The 25,682-nt window shown below is 43.9% G+C and overlaps 2 protein-coding genes across 8 annotated transcripts in view; both read right to left on the minus strand.

Annotated features, from left to right (window-relative positions):
• The window catches only part of ppfibp2b (PPFIA binding protein 2b), a 98,004-nt gene extending 82,264 nt beyond the window's left edge, over positions 1-15,740 (minus strand). For 4 of the 7 annotated variants that reach the window (XM_063196811.1, XM_063196806.1, XM_063196809.1 and 1 more), the window contains exon 1: positions 15,394-15,739. The gene's annotated coding sequence lies outside the window, so the exon portion shown is untranslated. Of the gene's footprint in view, positions 1-15,393 lie in introns of all 7 variants that reach the window. The other 3 variants (XM_063196805.1, XM_063196804.1, XM_063196812.1) reach the window with 2 other exon arrangements.
• Positions 15,741-18,153: 2,413 nt separating this feature from the next.
• The window catches only part of olfml1 (olfactomedin-like 1), a 7,926-nt gene continuing 397 nt past the window's right edge, over positions 18,154-25,682 (minus strand). Inside the window, exons 2-6 of the mRNA XM_063196038.1 lie at positions 24,264-24,467; positions 21,905-21,989; positions 21,357-21,460; positions 20,558-20,755; positions 18,154-19,733 (exon numbers count right to left, since the gene is read on the minus strand). Of these exons, the coding sequence (XP_063052108.1) occupies positions 19,236-19,733; positions 20,558-20,755; positions 21,357-21,460; positions 21,905-21,989; positions 24,264-24,467 (1,089 nt within the window). The 3' untranslated portion in view covers positions 18,154-19,235. The remainder of the gene's footprint in view (positions 19,734-20,557; positions 20,756-21,356; positions 21,461-21,904; positions 21,990-24,263; positions 24,468-25,682) is intronic.

The raw sequence follows: 25,682 nt of genomic DNA on the forward strand, positions 1-25,682 counted from the left end.
CATGCAATCCATATCCTCACCACCCCCCGTCACCAACCCCATGTGTGTGTGTGTGTGTGTGTGTGTGTGTGTGTGTGTGTGTGTGTGTGTGTGTGTGTGTGTGTGTGTGTGTGTGTGTGTGTGTGTGTGTGTGTGTGTGTGTGTGTGTGTGTGTGTGTGTGTGTGTGTGTGTGTGTGTGTGTGTGTGTGAGTGTGTGTGTGTGTGCACACGCATGCGCACCAGCATACAGGTACATGTGTGTGTCTCCACTACAGTGAGTTGAGATAGTCAGCAAGTGCCTCTGACTGTGAGTGTGTGTGTGTGTGTGTGTGTGTGTGTGTGTGTGTGTGTGTGTGTGTGTGTGTGTGTGTGTGTGTGTGTGTGTGTGTGTGTGTGTGTGTGTGTGTGTGTGTGTGTGTGTGTGTGTGTGTGTGTGTGTGCCTTTGACCTGTGCCTGCACCACTAGGCCACCCCTAAAGTGATTAGTGACATGAGGGTTGTCACATGTCGCCCACTCTTTAATGCACATTAGCCAGAGAGAGAGAGAGAGAGAGAGAGAGAGAGAGAGAAAGAGAGAGAGAGAGAGAGAGAGAGAGAGAAAGAAAGGGAGAGAGAGAGAGACCCGAGAGCTGATAGCCGCTGTCTTATCCACATGTCCTACCCCATAGAGCTCCGCTACAAACCGTTCCTGGACCCATGGTTGGTTGGGGTTACCGGATTACTCTGGGACCAAATGTGAAGTCATGTGAAAGCCCAACTGGGAAACTCCAACTCCCATTGTCATTGTGACACAGCACTCCACAGCACACAAGTGCACACTGCACACAACAAAATTGCATTCATGCCTCACCCGTGCAAGGGGGCAGCCCCCAATGGCAACCGAAAGGGAGCAGTGTGGCGGGACGGTATCATGCTCAGGGTACCTCAGTCATGGAGGAGGATAGGGGAAAGCACTGGTTAATTTCTCCCCCCACCAACCTGGCGGGTCAGGAGTTGAATTGGCAACCTTTGGGCTACAAGTCTGACGCCCTAACCGCTTACCCATGACTGCCCAAATACACTCTAGAACCGAGGGCCAAAATTGTGCATACACACACACTTACAGTAATACTCATATTTAAATTTCACAAACAGATTCCCATCATAGTTCTAATGTGCCTGCACATATTCTGTTACATATACTAAATGTGAACTGTTTCACTGGCCTTGGCCCACTCATATTCCTGTGACACACCAACTTTCTTGTTCAAGCATGTAGGCCAACTGTAATACACATTTGAAATGATCTAAAGGACCAAGGACTCTCTGACTCCGGGCCCAACTCTGGGCATAAACAAACTGTAGAAGATGCGACACTCTAAACGTTGCATTACTATTGCATATTACCTGTATTAGGGTTAGGGGAGGGTTAAGGCATGTTAACAGCCTACTGGTAGCTCATTTGGACAAGACAGTGCATATTGACAGAACACCAGCTCTCTGAGGGAGGCTCTCCTCTCCTCTCAGGGTCGTCTGTGCAGCATCATGCAGTGCTAAGGCTCAGTGACAAGCTGGGGTGGTGGCTGAGGACTGAGGGGGAGGGAGGGGTGATGGTGATGGTGGGGGTGGGGTGCTGTTGTGATGGTATATGGGGATGCATGTAAATGGCTGTAGACTCAGCGTGGCTGTTTTACCCCCCCCCCCCTTCATCTTTAAAACGGGGCCTCTTCTTCCCTAATAGGATACATGCACACACACAAGCACACATTCTGTACTGTATGTGCACACCAGTGTTAATTTCGTCAGCTTTTTTTGATTTAGTCTTAGTCTTAGTCACAATGACGAAAATCAATTTTAGTCTTAGTCATATTTTAGTCATTGCCTTCCCAATTTAGTCTTAGTCTTAGTCAAAATGACGAAAATCAATTTTAGTCATAGTCAAATTTTAGTCATTTTAGTCATTTTAGTCAACATTTCAAATTTTAGTCATTTTAGTCAACATTTCAATACAGTCATTTTAGTCAATATTGTGGTGTAAAATAAATAACCTACAATGGCTACTGTTATTTCACAAAGCATTACTAATATAGCCTATTGCAGCAAATATTCACCTTGTTACTTGGTAATTTTCCACCAAAACCCAAATCAGTTATTTCAACATCATAGAGAGCATCACACACACACACACACACACACACACACACACACACACACACACACACACACACACACACACACACACACACACTTCCAGGTGCAGGCTTCTCTCTCTCTCTCTCTCTCTCTCTCTCTCTCTCTCTCTCTCTCTCTCTCTCTCTCTCTCTCGTGCATTAGAAGCTGCTGCATATTATTTGATTTTGAGTTTGATCACGGAGGAAGCTACATGCTCTTCTTCACCTGACCGCGTGACTTAAAGCCTGCAGATTCCCGGCAGTGGGAAGACCAGACATCCCAAGTCTGCATGAAGTTCAAGACGTCTCCCTGATAGTGGCTTCCCGATGACCACGAGTCAGATAAAATATTGCTGATGTTAGACTATGCAGTTTTTGTTTTCAATTGGCAATGCGAGCAGAGAACGATAATGACTCGTGCGGCATGTGTGGAATGTAATAGGCTTAAATAGATTGTGCGAGCACACTTCGTATGCCATGCAAAAGTCCCAGGAAAAATAGTTAGGCAGGGGTATGCAGACTGGACGATAGAAAGGACATGCACATACAAATAGTTAAACACTAATGCTGTTTTGTTTGTCGGGGGTGTCGAGGCTCGATATGCATGACCCTGAAAAGAGTTTTTGGAACTAGGAAGACGCTGCAGACGCATGGAAATGCTGTCGACTTCCTTGGGTCTTCTAGCGTTGCTCTCGACGAGAACAAGTTTCAAATCTCAACCGTTTTAAACTCCTCAGCGATCGCCTATCCATTGATTATTTTCAAAACTAGGCTACAGTAGCCGTGCCTCTGTTTAGACAGGCCAACTTTCCCCCTGCTGGCGCGCGCTCCCGCGGTGACTGATTTAAATAAAGTCACAAATCCGACCTTCATGATTTGCTTGCGAACTGCCACTCATATGGTTAAACAACAAATATAGCAAACATTACAAAAAAAGAACAGACATCGAACGCCGGGCTAAGACAGCCTAAGTGAAAAGGAGAATAGTGGAAGCTCGAGGAGGTTTAGAATGACAGTATCAGAGGAGGATTGGCGCGACTGTCATTACTGCAAACACATGTCTTCGTCATGGACAAGAGGGTTGTTGAACATGTTTCAAAATTAACACTTCCCTCAACGTCGGCTATTTTTTCTCTTTCTCTGGGAATGTTTAGGACCTAAACTCAACTTAAATGAACCCACTGAACTACTAGGCTACAGATCTACTGACTGAGCCGCGCCATGCACTGGCTGCCAGCAGAGGCAAGCGAGGCAACACAGCGTGAGCGCGCAATCACCTATGAAGTTCAAGACAAGGCCTTACAATTACAAATTACAAATTAATTATAAATAATTATATTTATTAATGTCCATTCGTCCATGTCTTGTAAATTTCGTCTCGTCTTAGTCTCCTTGACGAAAATATTTTTTTATTTTCGTCATATTTTTATTTGCTGGAGGCAATTTTTAGTTCGTCATCGTCTCGTCATCGTCAAGGGAAAAAGGGGCGTTGACGAAATATTTTCGTCATCGTCATGGTCGACGAAATTAACACTGGTCCACACATGCAGAGACACACACATACACAAGTACACACACACATACATACACATACACAAGCACACATGCATGCAGACAGAAAAAATGAACACACACACATACACCCACCCACACGCACGCACGGCGTCGCACACATGCACACACACACACATCAACAACAACAAAGAATAATCTGCCTCAGGGATGGAGAATTTCCATTACTGCGCTATTTTCATTGCTTTCCAGATTATTTTATGAGCTCCTGCTCCCCGCCACAGATATTAATGGGCCACAATAGGTGAGGTGGTTGCGCTAAGCCCACACCAAAATAGTAGCAAACAAACACATGCTCCCATGCGGTTGCACAGACGCTGTGGAGGAGATCTATTCATTTTACTACTAGGGAGGCAGAGCAGAGTACAGAGAGAAGGAAAAGGGAAGACAGATGGCTTTTAACAAGCTAAACATTGCTGTTTACAATTAAAACATCGTTTCTACAACTACAGTTAACTTGCTTTAATTCTTATATCAGTGACTAGGGATTCGAAAAGGACTTCACACAAATAGAACATAGCACTCACATGAAGAAGACGCAAGATTCCCTCTAGCAGTAACAAGGGGAACCATGATACTTAATACATATCAGGGTATCACTTCCAGGGTGATAGATAGATAGATAGATAGATAGATAGATAGATAGATAGATAGAGAGAGTGAGAGAGAGACAGAGAGAGAGACAGAGAGAGAGAGACAGAGAGAGAGAGAGAGAGAGAGAGAGAGAGAGAGAGAGAGAGAGAGAGAGAGAGAGAGAGAGAGAGAGAGAGAGATACCTCTCTCCCATGACACCGTATACTGTATGCATTTGACCTAAAGCTGCCATGTAGGGTTACAGCGATCAGATAGATAGATAGATAGATAGATAGATAGATAGATAGATAGATAGATAGATAGATCAACATTGCTGATATAGAGAGCAAGAGAGTGAGTCTGTGAATTAGAGAGTGAAAGAGAGAGAGAGAGACAAAGAGCGAGAGAGAGAGAGAGAGAGAGAGAGAGAGAGAGAGAGAGAGAGAGAGAGACAGAGAGAGAGCGAGAGAGAGAGAGACAGAGACAGAGAGAGAGACAGACAGAGAGAGAGAGACAGAGAGAGACAGAGAGAGAGAGTATGTGAATTAGAGAGAGAGAGAGCTCTCCCATGAGACCGTCCAGGCGTTTGACCTAAAGCTGCCATCTAGGGTTACGTACAGCAATCATCACGGCCTAATTCTTTAACAGAGAGCGGACAAGTCCAGCGATGGAGGCGGTGGGACAATAGAAGGCTTTCTGCAGCGTAAGGCCTGTCACACCCCTGTGTTATCAAAGCCACAGTTCCGCTCGCTGTAGAGTGGCACAGGCAGCTTACGCTATACTGCACATACATGGCTCCATGTTCCATTATTACACCAATCCTTCAGGATTAATACAGTACATTTGTACACCTGATTGCACAACCTGATTGTAATAACTTGATCATTTCTATATTTGAAGAGCTCTTTTCCAAAATGAGATACAGTATATCCATTTTACAGAATGTTGGGAAATTGACATTTTTGTATTGGGCATTCCATTGAATTGCATTGCAAAATGCATTTTATAGAGGTTTAAAAACTATGTTCTCAAAACATTGCAAGAATTCACACATAGATGATAGGACTTCTTAGCGGTCAATTCCAATATTAAAATGCAAAAAGTCAAAATTGGTGGATATAGCGTTTTGGAAAAGAGCTCTTCGTTTATTGTGAATTGTATATATTGTGCATCACTTAAGGCCGGATAGTAGTAGGGCTATAGTTAACATTTTAAGTAGTAGTAGTAGTAGTAGTGTAGTTAACTTTTTAACGAGTATTACGCACATTGTTGAGCAGCTTGTTTGATTACTTGCATTTACTTGTTTCTACAGTGCTTCTTTGTATCTGTGTTTCTAAACTGCATGCCATTGTGCTGTACTTGTATAGCAACAATAAAGAAATGTCTGCTTCTACTTCCACCGATGGGCATTGTTGCTCTGTAACATGTATTGTGTTGTCAACTGTGTTGCAAACTTTTCAGAGTGTTGTCAACTTTACAGAGGTGATTTCATACAATCACACCCAGTCAAGACACCATATGCTTCTTCCATGTATGGATATGCTTCATTCAGATGTAGTGTTTCCATTTTTAAATTGCTTCACAAAACAGTCATTTACAATTCTTCCTACATTGTGTGATGAGTTCCACATATTATGGATATTTAATTATATTTTTATATATATTATATTATATATTATTATATATTATATTATATATTTAATTGTATTATCCTATAGTGCCTATATTATTTTCAGTAGAAAAGCTAAGTAAAATAGCGCTGACTACCTCCACCACAAATTGACAGGAACCAAGAACTCCAAACACTGTCTTATTTTTTTTTTCATCCGTTACCAGGCAGAAGGGAGGAATCCTCATTTCCCTCAAGTGGGCTTGACACACATTTGGGTGCGAGTGTACCGCTTTGCCTCAATTTTCTCCAGGATGTTTGCACAAGCTGAAACGGGTCACTGGAGAGAGTGCAAGGGGGTATGGCCCGTGAGAATACATACAAACCAGTGTGGCAGGAAAAGCCACTGGAACAACTAACTGAAACAAACAGAGCTATACTGGCAATCTTCGTCTCACGCTCATCCATCCTTTCCACTGACAAGACACATAGACAGCCACTGTCGCCTTGACATTTATTTATTAACTTTCAGCACTGAGTACACACATGTCCCAATTGTAAAGTCCTGTGCTGGCCTTCTACACAGTGTCTGTGACAGTGTTTGTAGTGATCAATGCTTCCACTCTGGAATGCTGCTGGACCATGGGAACTGTCAATGACATATGGTGACACTTTGGCTATCTGTCTCCGATAGATCACCTGGACTACCAGCTATCAGAAGAGCTGGATAATTATTACAAAACAGAACCAACCAACAGAGAGATACCCCCAATCCATGACCTCACCTATTGCGCTGCCTGTTGGGTCTACTCCAGTAACATTTTGTATCGATTTTCTTTTCTTTCTGTGTGGATTTTTTTTTCTTCCAGTACATTCTTTGCCCTCATGGCAAAGCATCCATCACTCCCTAAAATGTCAGCATTGATGGAGCCTGAGTGACTTAATAGCAGTGGCAGTGTGTGGAAGTGGCAGTAGCTGTGTTTGCTATGTGGTCCTGACCTTTTCACAGCCCTGTCAACAAAAATGTACACAGAGTGTTATTACTCAAGGCTTACGTAGCCACAATGAAGGCTCCATTGTTATTGCTGTTTTTTATTATAATTATCTTTTTTATTATTATTATTATATCACAGGAGCATCTGAGGCCTTTGATGTCCTCTTTGACAATATTAAGAGATGGAAATATATGTTGTATTTGTTGCAGACATGTTGCATGATTATTATGTTGTATCTACTTAAATTAGCGTTCCCACATTCAGCTGCTCAAGTACGCTTTCAATGCTTGGTTACATCAAATTAAAATCTAATCAAATTTTCAGTGTGAGTCTCAATAGATGAAGAGTGCCAGTCCATCAACATTATCATCAACATGAAAGATGCATAGTAGGCTTCAGTTTCTGCTTGGAGTGCCAGAAAGATGTCCATGCCCATCATATGTCCAGGTGCATTATAAACCCAGCACCTGTGGCTAGAAACACCTGCATGACCGACAACCCACACTAACACCTGTGTGCTGTGCATGGTAGATTTTTTAACCCTTTTCTGAAAATTGCTGTCAAGTTGTATTTTATTTGTGACATGTTACACTTCTGAATACATGCTTAACTGCATTTTGTTCTGCATTTTTACAGAGTAATAACAAAGTTGAATCTAATCTAATATAATCTAATATTGCAAGAAAATAGTGAGCGAGTGTTTGCACAGTTGCCTGCCTGTTTCTCTGGTATGGCTGCTGCATGTTTATGTGAGTTAGCTTGTGCCTGCAGCCTCAGGGCCACACCAGCAGGGAAGAAGAGCAGAGTAAGCAAGAGGAGGCAAACCGATAAAGACAGGCAGCATGTCAACACAGCTTAATATGCTCACATCAAAAGGAACAGACAGTCGGCCACGGCCAGATCATCAGAATCAGGCCCTGCCCCCACCCAGAAGCCTCTGCTGCTCAGACAGACTCTGTTTTGTACATGTATAACGCTCATTATGTCTAACTGTTTAAATCAACACTTGAGATTTTTCTTTTACCTGACATGTTTCGACAGTATCATTTCCGTCTTCATCAGACCCACTCTTTGAGTGTTGAATTAACACTTGGAGAGTTATACTTAACACCATGTTAGAGTATATATTGCTTCACTTAATGCAACACTAAAAGAGTTGAATGTAACACTAAAATCGAGGGACACTATATATATAGTGTTGAACGAGCGCTGCATGTTTGGCACTGTGCAGAAGAAACGTCCACAATACCACCTCCACAGAAGACCAGTGCTGTGTTTCAGATGGCGCACTTGTGCACTTCGGGCACTACGTTTCAGTGCGTAACTTACACGCCACAAGCTCGCCATCTGAAACACAGCACACATCTCTGTCTGCACATGACAGAATTTCAAAAAGCAGATCCTGTGTGTGAAAGAGGGAGACCATATATTCTAAGAATCGTGTTACATTAACACGGCATTTTTTGTATTGGGCAAAAGAAACGTCCACACTGCCACCTTCTCTCTCCACAGAAGAAGGCCACATCTCTGTCTGTCTACACACGACAGAATTTCAAAGAGGGCTCCAAAACCAGATCCTGTGTGTGAAAGACAGGCGAACTGGTACCCAGATTCCGGTGGCTCAGATACCCTGACCAACCAGGCATCCACTGCTGTCACACAAGAGCTCATTGTTGTGGTTTGAGGGCCAGATGAGGATGTCAGAGCCGTGGTGGTGACAGCGTCGGGACTGGACTGGCCATCTGGCATAGCGGGCATTTCCCGGTGGGCCCCGCACCATCATGGGCCCCTATTTTAAGAAATGTACAAAAAAATGTATAAGATGAAAGATACAAAGACTTCAGTTTCTGCTTGGCGTGCCAGAAAGATCTCCAGGTCCTTCATATAACCAGGTGCATTATAAATCCAGCACCTGTGGCTAGAAACACCTGCATGACTGACAACCCACACTAGCACCTTTTTTCAAAAAAACATTTCTGAAAATAGTGGCCCACGAGGGTGCGGGGCCCACCGGTGAGTCAGTTCTGCACAGCTAATTATGAGGGGCCCCCTTTAAGCCGAAGGTGCCCCGGCCCCTATTTCTCCCCCAGTCCAGCCCTGGTGGTGACAGCGTCAGGGCTGCAGCCACTGCATTCAAAGCATCACCGGCCGCCAACCAGGGCGACATGAAAGCCAAAAGGACAACGAGGCGCTTTGCAAAGTGACTGGCACCTGGCCCCAGGGCTGCTGACATCTTTGGCTGGGCCCAGGACAAAGTCATCTGAAAGGGCCCCTCAGCCCAATAGATATAATGTAATGAGGACTGAATTCTGGGCCCCCTCTCTCCCTGGGCCCGGGACAGCTGTCCCCTTTGTCCCCCCTTGTCGGCACCCCTGGCCCTACCCTGCCTCGGTGAGGCTGGCGCAGAGAGAGAGATATGTTTTCATTGTGGTATCAAAATCGTAATCTACAACGCCGCTCAGGTGAAACGGGTCGCGGCTCCAGTGACAGAGAGGAGAGAAGGGAGGAGAGGGGGGGTAGGGTTACATTCACAGACTGCAATTTGTGCCTCATGACTTGGCCAGTGACACGACTTCAGATGGCCTCGCTGAAGAGTAGGATGGAGTACGCTGCCAGGAACCTTCACCACAGGGAAATTAGATCCACCACTCCAACTACAATCAGGTGTGGAGTGGACACAGAGAAGACCATTTAACATTCAGATGTATTCTTCTGGCATATTCATTTTCACTAAGGCGAAACATGGGCTTTCGTGGATTTTCTTGATTTTGTCTTTTTAAAGTATTTTTAAGTATTTTTGGGGGGGCTTTTTGTTCTTTCTTATCATAGGACAGTGTGAGAGTAGACAGAAAATGACTAGGAGAGGGAGATGGGGCAGGGTCGGGAAATGACCCTGGCCGGACTCAAACCGGGGTCCCCGTGGGCAATGTAAGCCCAAATGTGGGGGGGCCACAGCGCCCCCGGATTTAAAAACATTTCAATGGGCCATCTACTATTTTAGGGTAGCCTACACACCGAGAACGGCTTCTTGGTAAAACATGTCTTTGGGCTAATTTACATTTCATATGGCAGATTGATACAGACCATCCGAGTTACGAATGAATGTACATTTCAGTGAGCTGGATGCCAGAGCACAATGTACAACATCCTTGGTCCTCACCCATCCCCCATGGGAACGAGCACTGGCTGACCCCCACTTCCTTGGCACATCATGGCCAAAAAAAACCTGCCAGAAAATGTCACTCAGGAGCAGGTAAGGTAGAAGCCCACATGTGTCCCCTTCAGGCCGACGGAAATGCCAGGAGGTCAGCAAGGCAGGTCAGTTAGGGAGCAACATTTCCCTCTCTGTGCCTGCGACGCTTCAGTGACTGCCATCGTGGCTACTGCATACTGCCCGTCTCATCCAAGTGCTTTGCATATTGTGCCATCGGACATTTTTCTTTTCTTTTTTTACAAGCGCTTCAATCTCTAGGCCAGCTGGTGCACGCTGTGGTTTTGAAGCTGTGTGCAAGAGACAGGACACACACACACACACGCACACGCACACACACACACATACACACACACATGCACACACGCACATACGCACGCACGCACACACACACACACACACACACACACACACACATACACGCACGCACGCACACACGCACACACACACGCAGCACATCTCACTGCGTTTGCTTTCCTAATATTTGCATGGTTTCTTTGGTACTGACAGCCTGTATGGTCTGGTCTGCGGAATAAATAAAGATTTTCTCTGTCAAACTCTTTTATCCTCTTGTATTTCAAACCACAGACTTCGCTCTAAGGTAGGTACAGCTTTATGTGGCCACAAAGTACAGAAAGTGCACATTTTGCTTACCAAGATAAACTGTTCTTTTTCAAGGTCTGTTGTTAATGTTTGAATCAAAATACGTAAGTCTTATTGGTTAGAATTTAATTGATTATTATTCTAATAGCGCAGATCATTGGGATTTGTTCAAGCAAATCATCTGTGCAAGGTTCAGCTTGTGGTATCGGATAATGGTTTTGCTAGTGGTCGTAATTGACATTTAGTACATGATGACTCCTAGCCCATTACAGTGTATTTATATAGACAACAGGCTAAAATGTTTTGTGTTACTGCTAATTATCAATATACGGTAGTACCATATAGTTTCCACCCATAACTCGCAAGCCCTTACTTAAGAGTAGGAGATGTTCACTTGGGAGAGGTTCACTTTTACAGTAGCAAAGTCAACAGGATCCTAGAAGTTGGTAGCCATTGAAGAATGCCGAGCTTACCTAATGTAAATATTGTCTTGAACCCAACCTGTCCACTCAGCAGAAGCCTGTGCTTTTTCAGGTGCTCTCTTAAAGCTCTGTTAAATCCTGAACAGGAGTATGATGAAAAAAATAGCAAGCACACCTTTTGTGTACACAACTGGTTGATCGGGTTTGTCTCACCTAGATGGAAACCTCTCAGCAAAAGAGAGAGACAGAGAGAGAGAGAGAAAGAGAGAGAGAGAGAGAGAGAGAGAGAGAGAGAGAGAGAGAGAGAGAGAGAGAGAGAGAGAGAGAGAGAGAGAGAGAGAGAGAGGGAACGAGAGAGAGAAAGTTAGAGAGAGGCCCCCAGGCAAGCCCTTAACAATAAACCGCTGAACCCCCCCACCTCTCTCCCTCTCTGTTGCTCTCTCTCTCCCTCTCTCTCTCTCTCTCTCTCTCTCTCTCTCTCTCTCTCCCCCTCTGCACCACAAGCTTATTTGCTGTACCCACGCCTGAGCCTGAGCCTGAGCCTGCGCTTGAGTCTGTAGCTGTGGCCTCACCCCACGGCCTTCATGCGTATGTCTCAGGGCCCGCGCTCCATTAGCTCTGACAGGGGATGGGCATGTTGCAGCAGCCAGCACATTAAAACAATGTTCACTTCGCCCTCCCTCGCCATTTAGTTTCTAGCTGAGTGACCTGAGAGAAAAAAGGAACTGAAATTTGCTGGGCTTTCGTGTTATTGTTGTCATTGGCCTCTGAGAGTCAAGAGACAGTTATGGGACAGTTGAGGGGAGTAGTAGTGGTTCTCAACCTTTTCTTAATAAATGACCCCCTGGACCTCATCATAAGCCTGCCAACACCCCCTCGACCTCATCATAAGCCTGCAAATGCCACATTGTATTAAAAATAAAAATGAACTAATGCCCCACAATGGCAACTACACACCACCCCTTCTGAGCTGTATACTTCTCAACGTCCCCTTGGGAGCTGTAGACCCCCCCCCCCCCCCCCGTTGAGAAACTGGTATAAAAGAATAAAATAATAACATGATTTCAGTTGTCAGTTGTCAGAGCCAGGAAATACTTTAATTGTATCTTGAGGAGATATTGCCATTGGGTGTTGAGAGGGTAGAATCCCTGATGGCAAATGGACTTTGATGGACGGCGTTGGACATCTTTTCATGTTGATTTGATGGCAATTGACGTCAATTCAATGTCACTTTGCCATCAGGGATGGTAGGTCTTGCAGGTGGGATGCAGAGGGATGATTTGCTGAAAATGTTAAACTACATGATAACAAAATAGGCATGACATTACTGACAATATTACAGAACAGATCATAAGATTTGGTTATGATCGTTTTGGTAATAAGCATACTATCAGCTCTGCATAAAGGGGTCAAGATCTTTGTCACTATTGTATTTTGCAATTGATTAAGGTTTTCATCATAACATCATAGTTAAGGTTACCACCTTGACAAAACACTAATGACTTTGACTAGGTCCCCCAAATAAAAAAACGAAATATTTTGGTATTGTGAATGTAATTTCCGAAGGTGCATTGTGAAAAATGTGCATGCTATAATATTTCATATGTAACTGCACAGCATAGCCAATCCAATGAGGATAGCCAAAGGTCTCTGATGATGGCTAACCCACCACACCACCTCGACTAACACATATTCTGCCAGAAACATGGTCGATGAATGTGACTCTCATTAAAATGATGTATACTCATAGTCTTTATAGAGACACTACATCATTATGCCTGCTGCTCGGAAGGCAAAAATAAATATTATAAAAATGAAATATCAAAAACACAAGATGCAGAAGAGAAGGCCTGAATGTGTAGTAGTACACCATGGGTTGACTTTGGCACACAATCACAGGATCTGTGTGATGATAATGTTTGGCTTGACTCCTGGGGCTGAGATGTCATTTGTTGGGAGGTGGTGGTGGTGGGGGCACAATCGTGCAACTGTTCTCCAGGAGTGCAGTATGGAGTGAGCAGTACAAATGGGGGCTGGGGGGGCAGAGAAGCGGTGCCGGGCACAAATGGAGGGCTTTATCCGCGCGTTTGTCCGTCCGAGCACATGATCGTCAGAACAGAGAGCCGTCAGCCCTTATGGTCATTTCCAAGTAAAATTTCCTCTGGTGAGCCGCAGTGTGTGTGTGTGTGTGTGTGTGTGTGTGTGTGTGTGTGTGTGTGTGTGTGTGTGTGTGTGTGTGTGTGTGTGTGTGTGTGTGTGTGTGCGCGGGTGTGTGTGTGACACACACAGACTAACAAACAAATAAACAGCCTTTCTCGCACACATACACACAGTGTGTGCGCATGCATACTGTATGTATGTGTGAGTGAGTTTGTTTGTGTGTTTTGTGGGTTCGTCCGACTGCCTCGCCTCGCCCTGCCTCGGAAAGCCAGAGGAGAGGCAGAACACTAATAGAAATCTCACAGACTCTCCCGAATGACCGGCAGAGGGGAGAGAGAGAGAGAGAGAGAGAGAGAGAGAGAGAGAGAGAGAGAGAGAGAGAGAGAGAGAGAGAGAGAGAGAGAGAGAGAGAGAGAGAGAGAGAGAGAGAGAGATGCTATTCCTATCTATTACAATTATATCAGAATATGTAGCGGAAGGGTTGGGTTAGACTGGAAACGATGAGTGTCCAGGTCACGCTTGCATCTGTATTCGCTTCCATTATAGTTTCTGGGCTACAAAGACTATGTACAGTGACAGGAACAGAGCCTGGGTGCTGGGCCGTATTAATGCACAGGGTAGATATGGCTGCAGCGTAGGGGCCCTCCACCTGTCAGGGCTCCCCTGATTGGCCATAAGTGAAAAATGTATCTGTCATGTTGAATACAGTTGATTGGTATATTATCTGTAATTCCTAGCTCGTAATTATGACACTGTCTATGTAAATTTGTTGCGAATTTTGCCTTCCAGGGGGGCCCACAAGAACCTGTAGCCTAGGGGCTCCCGGCCATCTTAATCTGGCCCTGCCTGGGTGGTAGAAAGTAGCCTAATGTAAATAATTTCATAAATGATCAGGATTATAGAGGGATCAGAGTGGCCTTGTCAAGAGGAAATCCCACTCATCACCAGTAAATGAGGATTAGCCAGCCAATTAACTGTATCTGAGTCCAGTAGCCAATTTGACAGAGTAATTAACCAGGGAGTTGTAGAAGAGGCATACAAAACACCACACACACACACACACACACACACACACACACACACACACACACACACACACACACACACACACACACACACACACACACACACACACACACACACACACACACACACACACACACACACACACACACACACACACACACACTTTCTCTCCCTCTTCTCACCCCTTTCCAAAAATCCACTTTGATCATTTGGGGAATAATCTTAAAACCTGCTATAAGGCTCACTTCTTAATCCTGATTTACCCACGCACCCCAAGAGAGCAAGCTGCAAAAGGACGACACAGCAGATATACATTGGCCTACACATTACACATTTATGACATGTTGACTCCTCACGTTAACACACAAAACAAGACATTTGCTTTCACAAGTTGCCTATATAATACTGTCCTGATTCGGGTGTCCAAGAAGGCCAAGCAACTACACCCTACGATAGAGTTTGACGATAGCATGCATGCATACAGTGGGAAATGATTCTCAACAACACGATCATTCTGGGAGCAGAATAAAGTCATCTAGGCTCTTCGCCATGTGCTGCTGCTGCTGGAACGCACTAGGCTACTATGACGCTGCGTCATTCATAACTTTGACTTCGCGGTGTCATGAGAATATAGTAGCCAACAACAATACTAAACCCAACAGTGCGCACAAATGACTAGATGATGATACTGTTGTTTACTCAAAATCAGGGGCTCCCTGCGGGTGCAACCAGTGCAAACACAAAGGTGTTCCAAATAGGCAAAGAGAAATAGGCTATAGGTTACTTTGACTTCAGTTGAACTGTCATGCAAATACAAAGCAACTGGCAAAAGTTAAACATGTAGAAAACAGAAGAGACCAGTTCAGGCAGCTACTGGTTGTGAGTGAATGCGATAGAAAGAAGAAGTGATCAGTAGCACTGTTTTGCTGAGGGTTGGAACTATGGCAAAGTGCACAGCCTGCACACTAGGCTACAGCAGAAATGAGTCAAGTAAGATTGCATGAAAAAGGACCAACACAACGCACGTACAGCCCTGAACACATTAATTATTTATATTGCATCTGAGTGTAATAGAGAAGTCTTACAACTTACCTACGCGCGAAAATAATGCCCAAATTAACAGAAAATCCCGACCCACAGGTTAGCTGTCCAATTCCGTTTGAATGTGGCAAACTCAATTACTTTCCACTTCTCCACACTGCAACTGGGTTTGACTTCGAGCGCAGCATCATCAACCCCGCGAAGCCCTCCTCGGGTAAGCACCCAATTCTCGGTGACAGCGCCGCAAGTTCATCCCCGAGTCTCGCTCCATCCCATCACCTGTCATGTGATGACGGGGGCGGGCCTCAACCAGCACTTTCCCCCTGAAGTTGACAGAATTTCCCTCATCCTCTCTTTCGGCTCCGTGTTACCGGACATTGAATTGATCAGATCATTACCATTTTAGACTAGCCTGGAAACGAGCTTTTTTTCCATATTAATTTGTCCTCTTCTGGGTTGCGCAAAAGGTATGGGGATAGGACATCATAATAGTAGACTGAGTATTAGACCTATTTTGTCTTGTCCAGGATTATTAAACTATTCAATGTTATCAATTTATTTGCGCTTTTATAACATATAATGACTATTAATAACAGCTGTAACACATCTGTCTACATATAGAAGGCAAGTACAGAAAGGCCAACAACGCCATCTAGTGGTAAAACAGAGTTAATGTCAGACGACTATAAAATCTTAGCCTCGCGAGCCATCCTACATACAAACCCCAACTCCGATGAAGTTGGGACGTTTGGTAAACAGTGAATAAAATCAAAATGCTATCATTTTCAAAACATTCAATCTATTCATTAGATGGAGAATAGTGAAAAGACAACATATTAAGTGTTAAAACTGAGAAAAAATATTGTTTTGGGGGACATATGTACTCATTTCTAATTTGATAAATCCAACACGTCTCAAAAGAGTTGGGACGGGGACAATAAATGGCAGCAAATGTCGAGGAAGACTAAAAACAAACAGTTAACAAAACTTAACAGTTAAATACATTAACCGATGAGATGATTTTATATAAAAAACAGTGTTAATTCCTATCTTGGACATGATTTCACCAGCTTAAATGGTGGGTGTATTCCTTGTCAGGTTTTGCAATGTTTTCCTTTCTGTAGTGCTTACAGTGTGACAGGTCTTGACCAAAAACCCACCGTTTTATCACCTGCTGGTCCTTATGATGGAGCCAAACTGTTAAAACATAGTAGAGAATGCAATTTGACCTTACTATGTGGCAGTAATCGAAGATCTCCCTTCAAAATATAATGCATGAGTGGCTTTTCATGCTGTTTAATACCCATTTATACCATTCAGCACTGTATTTAACTCTACAGATGAGTGAGAACATCTTAACCAATGCACTACTGCACCCGCATGCCATCATGGAGGCTGACTTTTGAAGCTAGCACTAACACAAGTTGGATGGTCCATTTTTACTGTAGCACAGGATGTGCAATGCTCTATTATTGTCAAAAAGAATAGACTTCTACAACTTCTGCTGACTTCTGTAAGCAAAGGACAGTTTCCCATGTCTTCTGGGTCTATTTCAAGTGAGCTCAGGTGCTTAGGAGAATGTTACACCCCTGTATCATTTTCATGCATTAGGCATTCTTAATATGGTCAATTTTCAATAGCTCTAGCACTCCAGGAATTAGAGTGAGACTGCAGTCAATATATATTTCATGATGTCATGAACCTATACAATGATTTTATTAACAAAAATATGTCTTATATACACTCAATCGTGGTAAATCAAAGGGAATTCAAAAATGTATGTAATAACTACGGTAATTATTCCCTTTGCATCTTTAATTCTGAGTGACTCAGCCTCTCTGTGATGATCTTATACCTGGACACCTATATTGTCCGTCAGTACAATTCATTTTGAAATGTTCTTCTTTGTTGTTTTATCTTATTTGGATGTTTACTAAATTTCACTGATCCCCGTCCCAACTCTTTTGAGACGTGTTGGATTTATCAAATTAGAAATGAGTACATATGTCCCCCAAAACAATATTTTTTCTCGGTTTTAACACTTAATATGTTGTCTTTTCACTATTCTCCATCTAATGAATAGATTGAATGTTTTGAAAATGATAGCCTTTTGATTTTATTCACTGTTTACCAAACGTCCCAACTTCATCGGAGTTGGGGTTTGTACTTCCGCCAAAGGATTGGAAATGAAATGGTAGTATTATGGGATGGTCAAGACCAGGCTAATAAAATCTAGCCTACACAAAAAAAGTGTTCCAACTTATGATGCTGTGATGTGATGTGAATGTGAATAGCAGAACTTAAACAGAAATGAGAGAACATACGATAGCCTATATTAACACTTATAAACGGTCTATAGCCTACTGTCTATTGTAACTTCAACCAGGCCCGTCACTAGGTTTGAGAGACAGGGGGGGCTTAGCCCTAGAGAAAGAAAATGCACGCGCACACGCGCACACCGATTTTTTTTGAGCACACCTGCTAAGGTTTTGTATGAATTCATTATTTTAAGAAATCCTGCACACTGTCCATTCCACCAACAAACTTTAATACATTGTTTCGGTCATCCGACCTTCTTCATGTTGTATTAAAGTTTGTTGGTGGAATGGACATTGAGCAGGATTTCTTTACACTTGAATGACAACCCCACTGGGATAATATCCTACGCGCACCTGTCCACCTACAGAGGTGTGCAAAAGCGTCTTCTTGAACAATTATTTTAAGAGCACCATACAGATTTTTAAACACTAGTTACAGTGGATTTTTTTAAATTCACATTTTAATTAACATTCCTTATATGTAAATATGTAAGCTAAACAAAACATTTCAAAATGTTTCAACTGATGAATATTATCATGTTATGTTATGAGTATTTTCCCTCCCCGCATAACATATTGCTGTGCACCCTGCTTTTATTGCTGTGCAGTAGGATATAAGTGGCATTAAACAATAAATAAGAAAACAGGAACTTGTATTCAGATTAACTTGCCTTCTTTGTGGTTCGTATTCAGTGCTTTACTGCATTTGCTTTTGGAAAAATGTAAAAAAAAAAAAAAAAAATGTTTTTTGCAAAATTGTTAAAGGGGGGGCTAATACTAATGTAAGGGGTCTAAAGCCCCCCTGAAATAGGCCTAACGACGGCCCTGACTTCAACTTGGCTGTAAAACTTCACTGCAGCAGAGATCAGTAAAGAGTAAGGATCAGTAAGCATGCAGTTCTCTGAACTTTTCATCACACTTAATTCATCCAAAGTCGAATCTAAACAGGTAGGCTATACAGTTTAGTGATACAAACTTCAAAATAAAATGTGGCAACTATTTAAATCTTTAGCATTGCAAATTAAACATTTCTACACATTTGTAGCAGGGCTAAATCAATGCTCCTCCACATTCTGCATTAACCCCTTAGTGCAGAGCCTTTTGTTATAACCTTACTGTCACCAAAATGCAATGGCTATGTCTTAACAGATTGATGCCTAAAACACTTGCAAAAAAGGCTGCTGAATGCCTAAGCCCTTTTTAAGAAAAGTTGCCCTCAGCCTATAAAAACCCAAATATCTCAGCCTCTGAAGCACATAAAAACATGCAATAAGTTGCTAAGACCCTCATCTTGCATTAGAATATGTTCATTCAGCTCTAACATACCAAGATTTAAAAAGAAATGTCTTAAATCTCATGAGCCTGAATGTTGCGTCATGCAACTCCAGGCGCCAGGGCCAATGTTGCGCAACGCAACATCCAGCCTCAATGGGTTAACATGTTACTTACGGCTCTCTGTAATGTCATAGCAACATTGTTATGATGTAATTAGGTATTTTCAGACAATAGTGAATAGGTCTGCCGGCGACCCCATCAGCATTCCTAAATGCCTGCTTTATGACCCAACTGGACACATCAGTCTCGCGTGGCTGCCTCTTTCTTCTTGACATCCAGCTTGTAGATGGTCTGGTATCCCTCGTCCCAGCTGTACAGCTTCTTCTCCAGGGGGTAGTAGTGCATGCTGGCGTGGCTGGTGTACCCCTTGGGAAAGAACAGCGGCGGGGTCTCCTCGTGGACGATGCTGTCGTGGATGTCATACACACAGCGCATGCTGGAGCGCCCCCCGTGGTGCGAGTTGTACACCACGTACATGGTCCCGCAGATTAAGAAAGCTGCCTCGGCGTCCTGGCTCCTGCAGTGGGTGTCCCAGGAGTGCTCCACGTGCATGCTGCGCGAGTCCAGCTTGGTCATCACCAGGTTCCCCCCGAGCTCGGGGTCGGCGTGGATGACCCAGAGCCCCATCTCGTCCGCGGCCAGGTGGAGGTGAGTGTGCGGGGAGAGGGAGTAGACGGGCAGACGGCCGGCCCCGGGCAGCAGGAGGCTGTCGGTCACCTTGCCACTCTGGAGCTCCACCTTACAATACACAATACAAGCAATACACTTTTTACTGCACTGAGAGACTCTTAACTCAGGACAATCACCCAGCACTTGTACTGCACTGAGGTCCACCTTACAATATACAATACAATACAACATGGATTTATGTAGTGCAGGGGCCTGTGTGTCAGTCTGTAAAATGTCAGTCCTGTGTCTATGTCGTGGCATGGTATAGAGAGAGAAATGTAATTTCATTTTCCTTTTATGAATTGTGCATATGAAGAAAGTGAAAATAAAAGCTGACTTGACTTGACTTGACTTGACTATACTAAGAAGGTGGTTCAGGAGTAAGCCAGGTTAAGTTAAGAGGTACTAAAAATCTTCTGGAGGAGCCTGGAGTCCTCATTTTTTAAGGCTCTTATATTAGATGATTTACCTCTTAACTTAACCTGGTTTACTCCTCAATCAGCTTCTTAGCATACCCATCAGTATCGCCTACCCATCAGTATCACAACTATGAAGTTGACTCAAAGCGCTTTCAATACAAATACAGATACACATTCCCACACTCCCACACCAGCTCTGGAAAGGCTGTCGAATGGTGCCAATTGTCTGGGGATCACACAAGAAAGGGCACACACGCGCACACACGCACACACGCACACACGCACACACGCACACACACACACACACACACACACACACACACACACACACACACACACACACACACACACACATACACACACACACACACACACACACACACACACACACACACACACACACACACACACACACAGAGCAATAATACACATAGTCCTTACTCTGAAGCAATCAAACATATAACCTAATTTCACCTTGACGATGCCGTTGGAGGTGCCGGCCTGGTGGTAGTAGACGGAGCCGTTGAGGATCACGTGACCCGTGCCCTGCCAGCGGTGAGGCAGCTTGATGGCGTTGGCATTGGGCCGATGGGTGGCGTTGGCCTCGTGGAAGGCTCTTACGGAGGGGAACTCCACCACGGTGTCGTTCAGCACGCCGTCAAAGTAGTAGACCTGAGACGAGCAGAAGGCATTTCAGTGTTGAGGTTGTTGAGGGGGAATGTGCAATGGTGTGGAAATGCTGAGGTAGGGATAAAATGGACTGGATGGGGCAGGGTCAGCGGATTAGGACATCCAGTGTTATCTGAGCCTTTGTCTTGTCTATCCTTGTATTTCTAATTTCCCAGTATACTTTTATGTGCTTGTGTTCTTTTGCGTTGATGTTGTCCTCTTGTGTCTTTTGTACTGCTGCAACCTCCCTGTCTCCAGGACAAATTTCTCCCTGGTGGAGACTGGAGACTAATAAAGAAACCTAACCAGCCTAACCAGTACTTTACACAAAATGACAAGAAACATACAGCGCATGACATGATGCCTGCTCAGGTCTTTACTTGCACTATGTTTTATTTTATGCATCAGGTATTTTTAGGTTGATATTAGATAACAGATAACCACATGAATACACAATACACTAACCCTAAGACATGTGGTTTGTGTACAAGTCGAAAATTGAGAGGGAAAGATAGATAGACAGAGAGAGGGGGAGAGAGAGAGAGAGAGAGAGAGAGACAGAGAGAGACAGAGAGAGAGAGAGACAGAGATGGTTCCCTCCCACCTGAGCCGAGCCGCTGGTGGCGTCTCTCATCCAGGAGCCGTGCAGGTCTCCGCTCTTCTTCACGATCTTCATGGACTTCACTTCAGTCAGAGCTGTGCCACAAGCTGCAGGGGCGCGTTGCAGGTCAAGAAAAATACTATCTGTCATAAGTTTTAAAAAACTAACCAAAACAAAATATTTGTTATAAATACATCTTTAAAGAAACTGACCAGTATGTGTTGTAGATCAATGAATGAAGTAATGATAACTTTTCCTAACAGTTTGATATGGTATTGCTCCTGTTATGTTCTGTGTGTTTAGCTCTCTGTATCTCCATGTCTTTGATTCTCTCTCTCTCTCTCTATCTCTCTCTCTATCTCTCTCTCTCTCTCTCTCTCTCTCTCTCTCTCTCTCTCTCGCCCCCTCGCTCTTTCTAACACACACACACACACACACACACACACACACACACACACACACACACACACACACACACACACACACACACACACACACACACACACACACACACACATGTCCAAAGAAGTCAGTCAAATAATTGCACCTACCATTCACCAATGTCAGCTTTACTCTCTTCTTCAGCTCCTTGGCTTCTCTGACTTGCTGGTCCAGCAATGCGTCTTCCACCTCCACCTGTTACGTTACATTACATCACAAACGTATTATATCACAACACATTGCAATGGATTACATTATAATACATGACATTGTATTGCAGTGGAGTCCAGAACAGTAAACATTATATTACATTTAGTAGTTGCTTCCATCCAAAGCGAGTTAGAAAAGAGGACAGGGGCGTTGCAGCAATCCGGGGCCCTTTGTACAGGCAGCTCGGATTGGCCCCCTGGCATACTGTACCTACATAAAGTATACTGTATGTGGGGCCCTAGTGTTGGGTAAGTTACTTTATAAATGTAATCCGTTACAGTTACAAGTTACCTTGATTAAAATGTAATTGTACTGTAACTTTTTGGATTACTTTTACAAAGTAATGTAACTGATTACTTTTGGATTACTTTTGGATTACTTAAGGTTTAAATGAGCATTGGCCCATGTTCAACATTTTATTTGTGAGAACTGACACTTTTTTAACCAAATGTTAAAAAGTAGAGTGTCGAGGGTCTTACGGATAGGCACACAGATACGGCAGGAACGCAGGAGATGATGTTTTTCTTTTTAGATGCGTCCCAGCATCTCTATAAGAGGGTATGTCAATGTACGAGCACTTGCAGTGCACTCCTCTCTGCTCGCGCTGCGCTTGTCTCGCAATGCAATCAGCTGCGTGCTCCGGGCCAAATAGTCAACACTGCCACCTTGTGGACACAGGAGGGAACAATTTGAAGAATGCGTTTCAGACGGACGGACAGACATACCCTCTTATGGAGATGCTGGGACGCATCTAAAAATAACAAACAAGTACAAATGCATGTCAACATGCAAACGGCAATAATTATGAAGTTTTTAGAGATTAACTGTCAATGTGATGGCGAGAGGACGCGCACACTCGAACGTGCCCAATGATAAGAACGTCACTCTCGCCAGCACGCAACCCTTTGCCAAACACGGAAGTGCTGCGAGACCAGTAAGACATGAAACTTTCAAATGCTCAAGAAACATTGCTAAGTGCTCTTAAAACACTGAAAACCCACTCGTTTTAACTCATAAGGATAAACAATGGAATTAGGCAAAACAAAATAGAGAAACAACAGATGTTGACAAAACTTGGATTTAGGGTGGTTTGTGATTGAAAAGGTATGCGCGTTTGGATGCAATGTAGCCTATGTGGGTGTAATGTATTAAATAGCCTACTCCGGGTTTAAATGGTTGTCATAAGCATGTGTGTTAATAATTAATTAAATAAAAGGGGCCAAAGACTCAACCTCGCACAAATTGTAATCCTGTTAAGTAATCCCTATTCTCATTGAATGTATCTGTAATCTGATTACATCGTTTTTTTCTTGTACTGTAACGGATTACAGTTAGGCCTACTTTTATTTTGTATCCTTTTACCGTAACGCCGTTACATGTAATCCGTTACTCCCCAACTACCCTCCTATTCTGACACCCCTGCATACACAGTGTTAATCCTACAATGTGTGGTTCCCTGGGCAACATCCCTTTTGATGCCCCCCACCCCCCCACCATGACCTTGCCCCTCTGTGAAAAAAAAGGCAAAATAATTGAAAAATGCTTGCAATTGCTGATAAAGAACACTAATATGTCAATCATGCATTAGTGTGTGGTAACTGTGCTGAAATATCATGTTAATAGCGCTGGGAAGTTTCAAGGGACGGTTGACAACCCTAGGGAGTTGGGCAGTCATGTGTAAGCTATCAGGGCGTCAGACTTGTAGCCCAAAGGCTGCCGGTTCAACTATCGACCCGCCAGGTTGGTGGGGGGAGTAATTAACCAGCGCTCTCCCCCATCCTCCTCCATGACTGAGGTACCCTGAGCATGGCACTGTCTCACCACACTGCTCCCTTTCGGGCGCCAATGGGGGCTTCCCCCTTGCACGGATGAGGCATAAATGCATTTCCTTGTGTGCAGTGTTCACTTGTGTGCTGTGAAGTGCTGTGTCACAATGGCAATGGGAGTTGGAGTTTCCCAGTTGTGCTTTCATTTTCACAATTGAAATGGAGTTTCACAATGGTGCCACCCCCTATGGGTGCCGCCCCACCGCCCCTGTGCATACACAGTTACCTGGCGCTGGTCTGGCATCTTGCTCTCCGTATATGTATATACAGTATATCTCCTCTGACGGCTGCAGTTACCTCTCGCTGGTCTGGCATCTTGCTCTCTGTTTATGTTTGTGTGTGTGTGTGTGTGTGTGTGTGTGTGTGTGTGTGTGTGTGTGTGTGTGTGTGTGTGTGTGTGTGTGTATATCTCTCCTTTGACGGCTGCAGTTACCTCTCGCTGGTCTGGCATCTTGCTCTGCACGTACTCCATGTCCCGCTCCAGGCGGTCTACCCTGAGGCCCACCCCCTCCACCTGGGACTTGACGTCGGCCCTCAGGGCGCCCACACTGCTCAGGTGGCCGTGCAGCCGGCTGCTGAAGTCGTAGATCTTCTGGCCGTACAGCTGCATGTTCTGCTCACAGCTGATGAGGCGCTCCTTTCACACACACCACACGGAGGCAGCAGAGAGACAGTTATTTTTTTTGCTAAATAACTAAATAACTTTTCCTCCCATCTGGTCTTTTCAGTATCTTTCAGTAAGATTGATGTTAGTAACAACACTTGTTGTAGTAACAATCTTACAGTAAGATTCTTAGCATTTGTTTTAACATATGTCAATTTTCTTTCCTTTTTTTCTCATAGGTGTGAGGTACAGACATTTTTGGTCTTCCTATGTGAGGGGGTTTTCTCTTTCATTGTAGCAGCTAGGAGAATTAAGATGGCTAGAAATCTTCATCCCCTTGAATCCCTTTTCTGTTTTTGTAGGCATACATGATGTGGATGGATGTGGTCTTTATATAGCTGCAGGAGAATGAATGTTACGCAGCAGAGGGGAGTTTAGACAGTCTTTTCTGCCGTGGCCTTTTTGTCTTTTTACTATTACACACAGTGGCAGGAGAATAATGATGATTAGTTTAGTTCAGTTCAGTTCAGTTCATTAATTAGATCAGTTGTTTTTTCCTCTTTAGCTCCAGTTGGAGAATAGAATAGAAAATAGAATAGAATAGAATAGAAAATCTATATCTCTTTTCTAGGGGTGTAGTGGGCGCGGCACGCGGGGGTACGCAGTCCACCCACTTCTCCTGAAGTGAGATTATAAAAATATATATTCTGCCCATGTTTGAATACAAAAAGGAATGAGCACATAGCAGTATTGCAGGTGATTGACTAAACAGATGAAAACGGAGGAGCAATGACGGTAGATCAAGGACAGTTGGGGGGATTGACATGATAAATTGCCCAAGTATTTGATGACGTTAAAAATCGCATACCCCCACTTTAAAAATCCCCACTACACCACTGCTCTTTTCTGTCTTGAGCCCCCCCCCTCTCTTTTTTTGCTCTAGGTGTGAAGTTGATGTACAGAGTATGTTCTTTATGTGACTAAGTAAGACATACCAGGTGTTACGTAATGCATGCACTAACCCCCCCGCCACACAAACACAAACACACACACACACACACACACACACACACACACACACACACACACACACACACACACACACACACACACACACACACACACACACACACACACACACACACACACACACACACACCAGCCAATCACAAAGCATTCTATTGGACATTGTGTCATACATTAATTATAAACAATAATAATAAATGGCGTAGGGGAAACATGTACCTG

This window comes from Engraulis encrasicolus, chromosome 4 (assembly GCF_034702125.1).
Source record: "Engraulis encrasicolus isolate BLACKSEA-1 chromosome 4, IST_EnEncr_1.0, whole genome shotgun sequence".
NCBI lineage: Eukaryota > Metazoa > Chordata > Actinopteri > Clupeiformes > Engraulidae > Engraulis > Engraulis encrasicolus.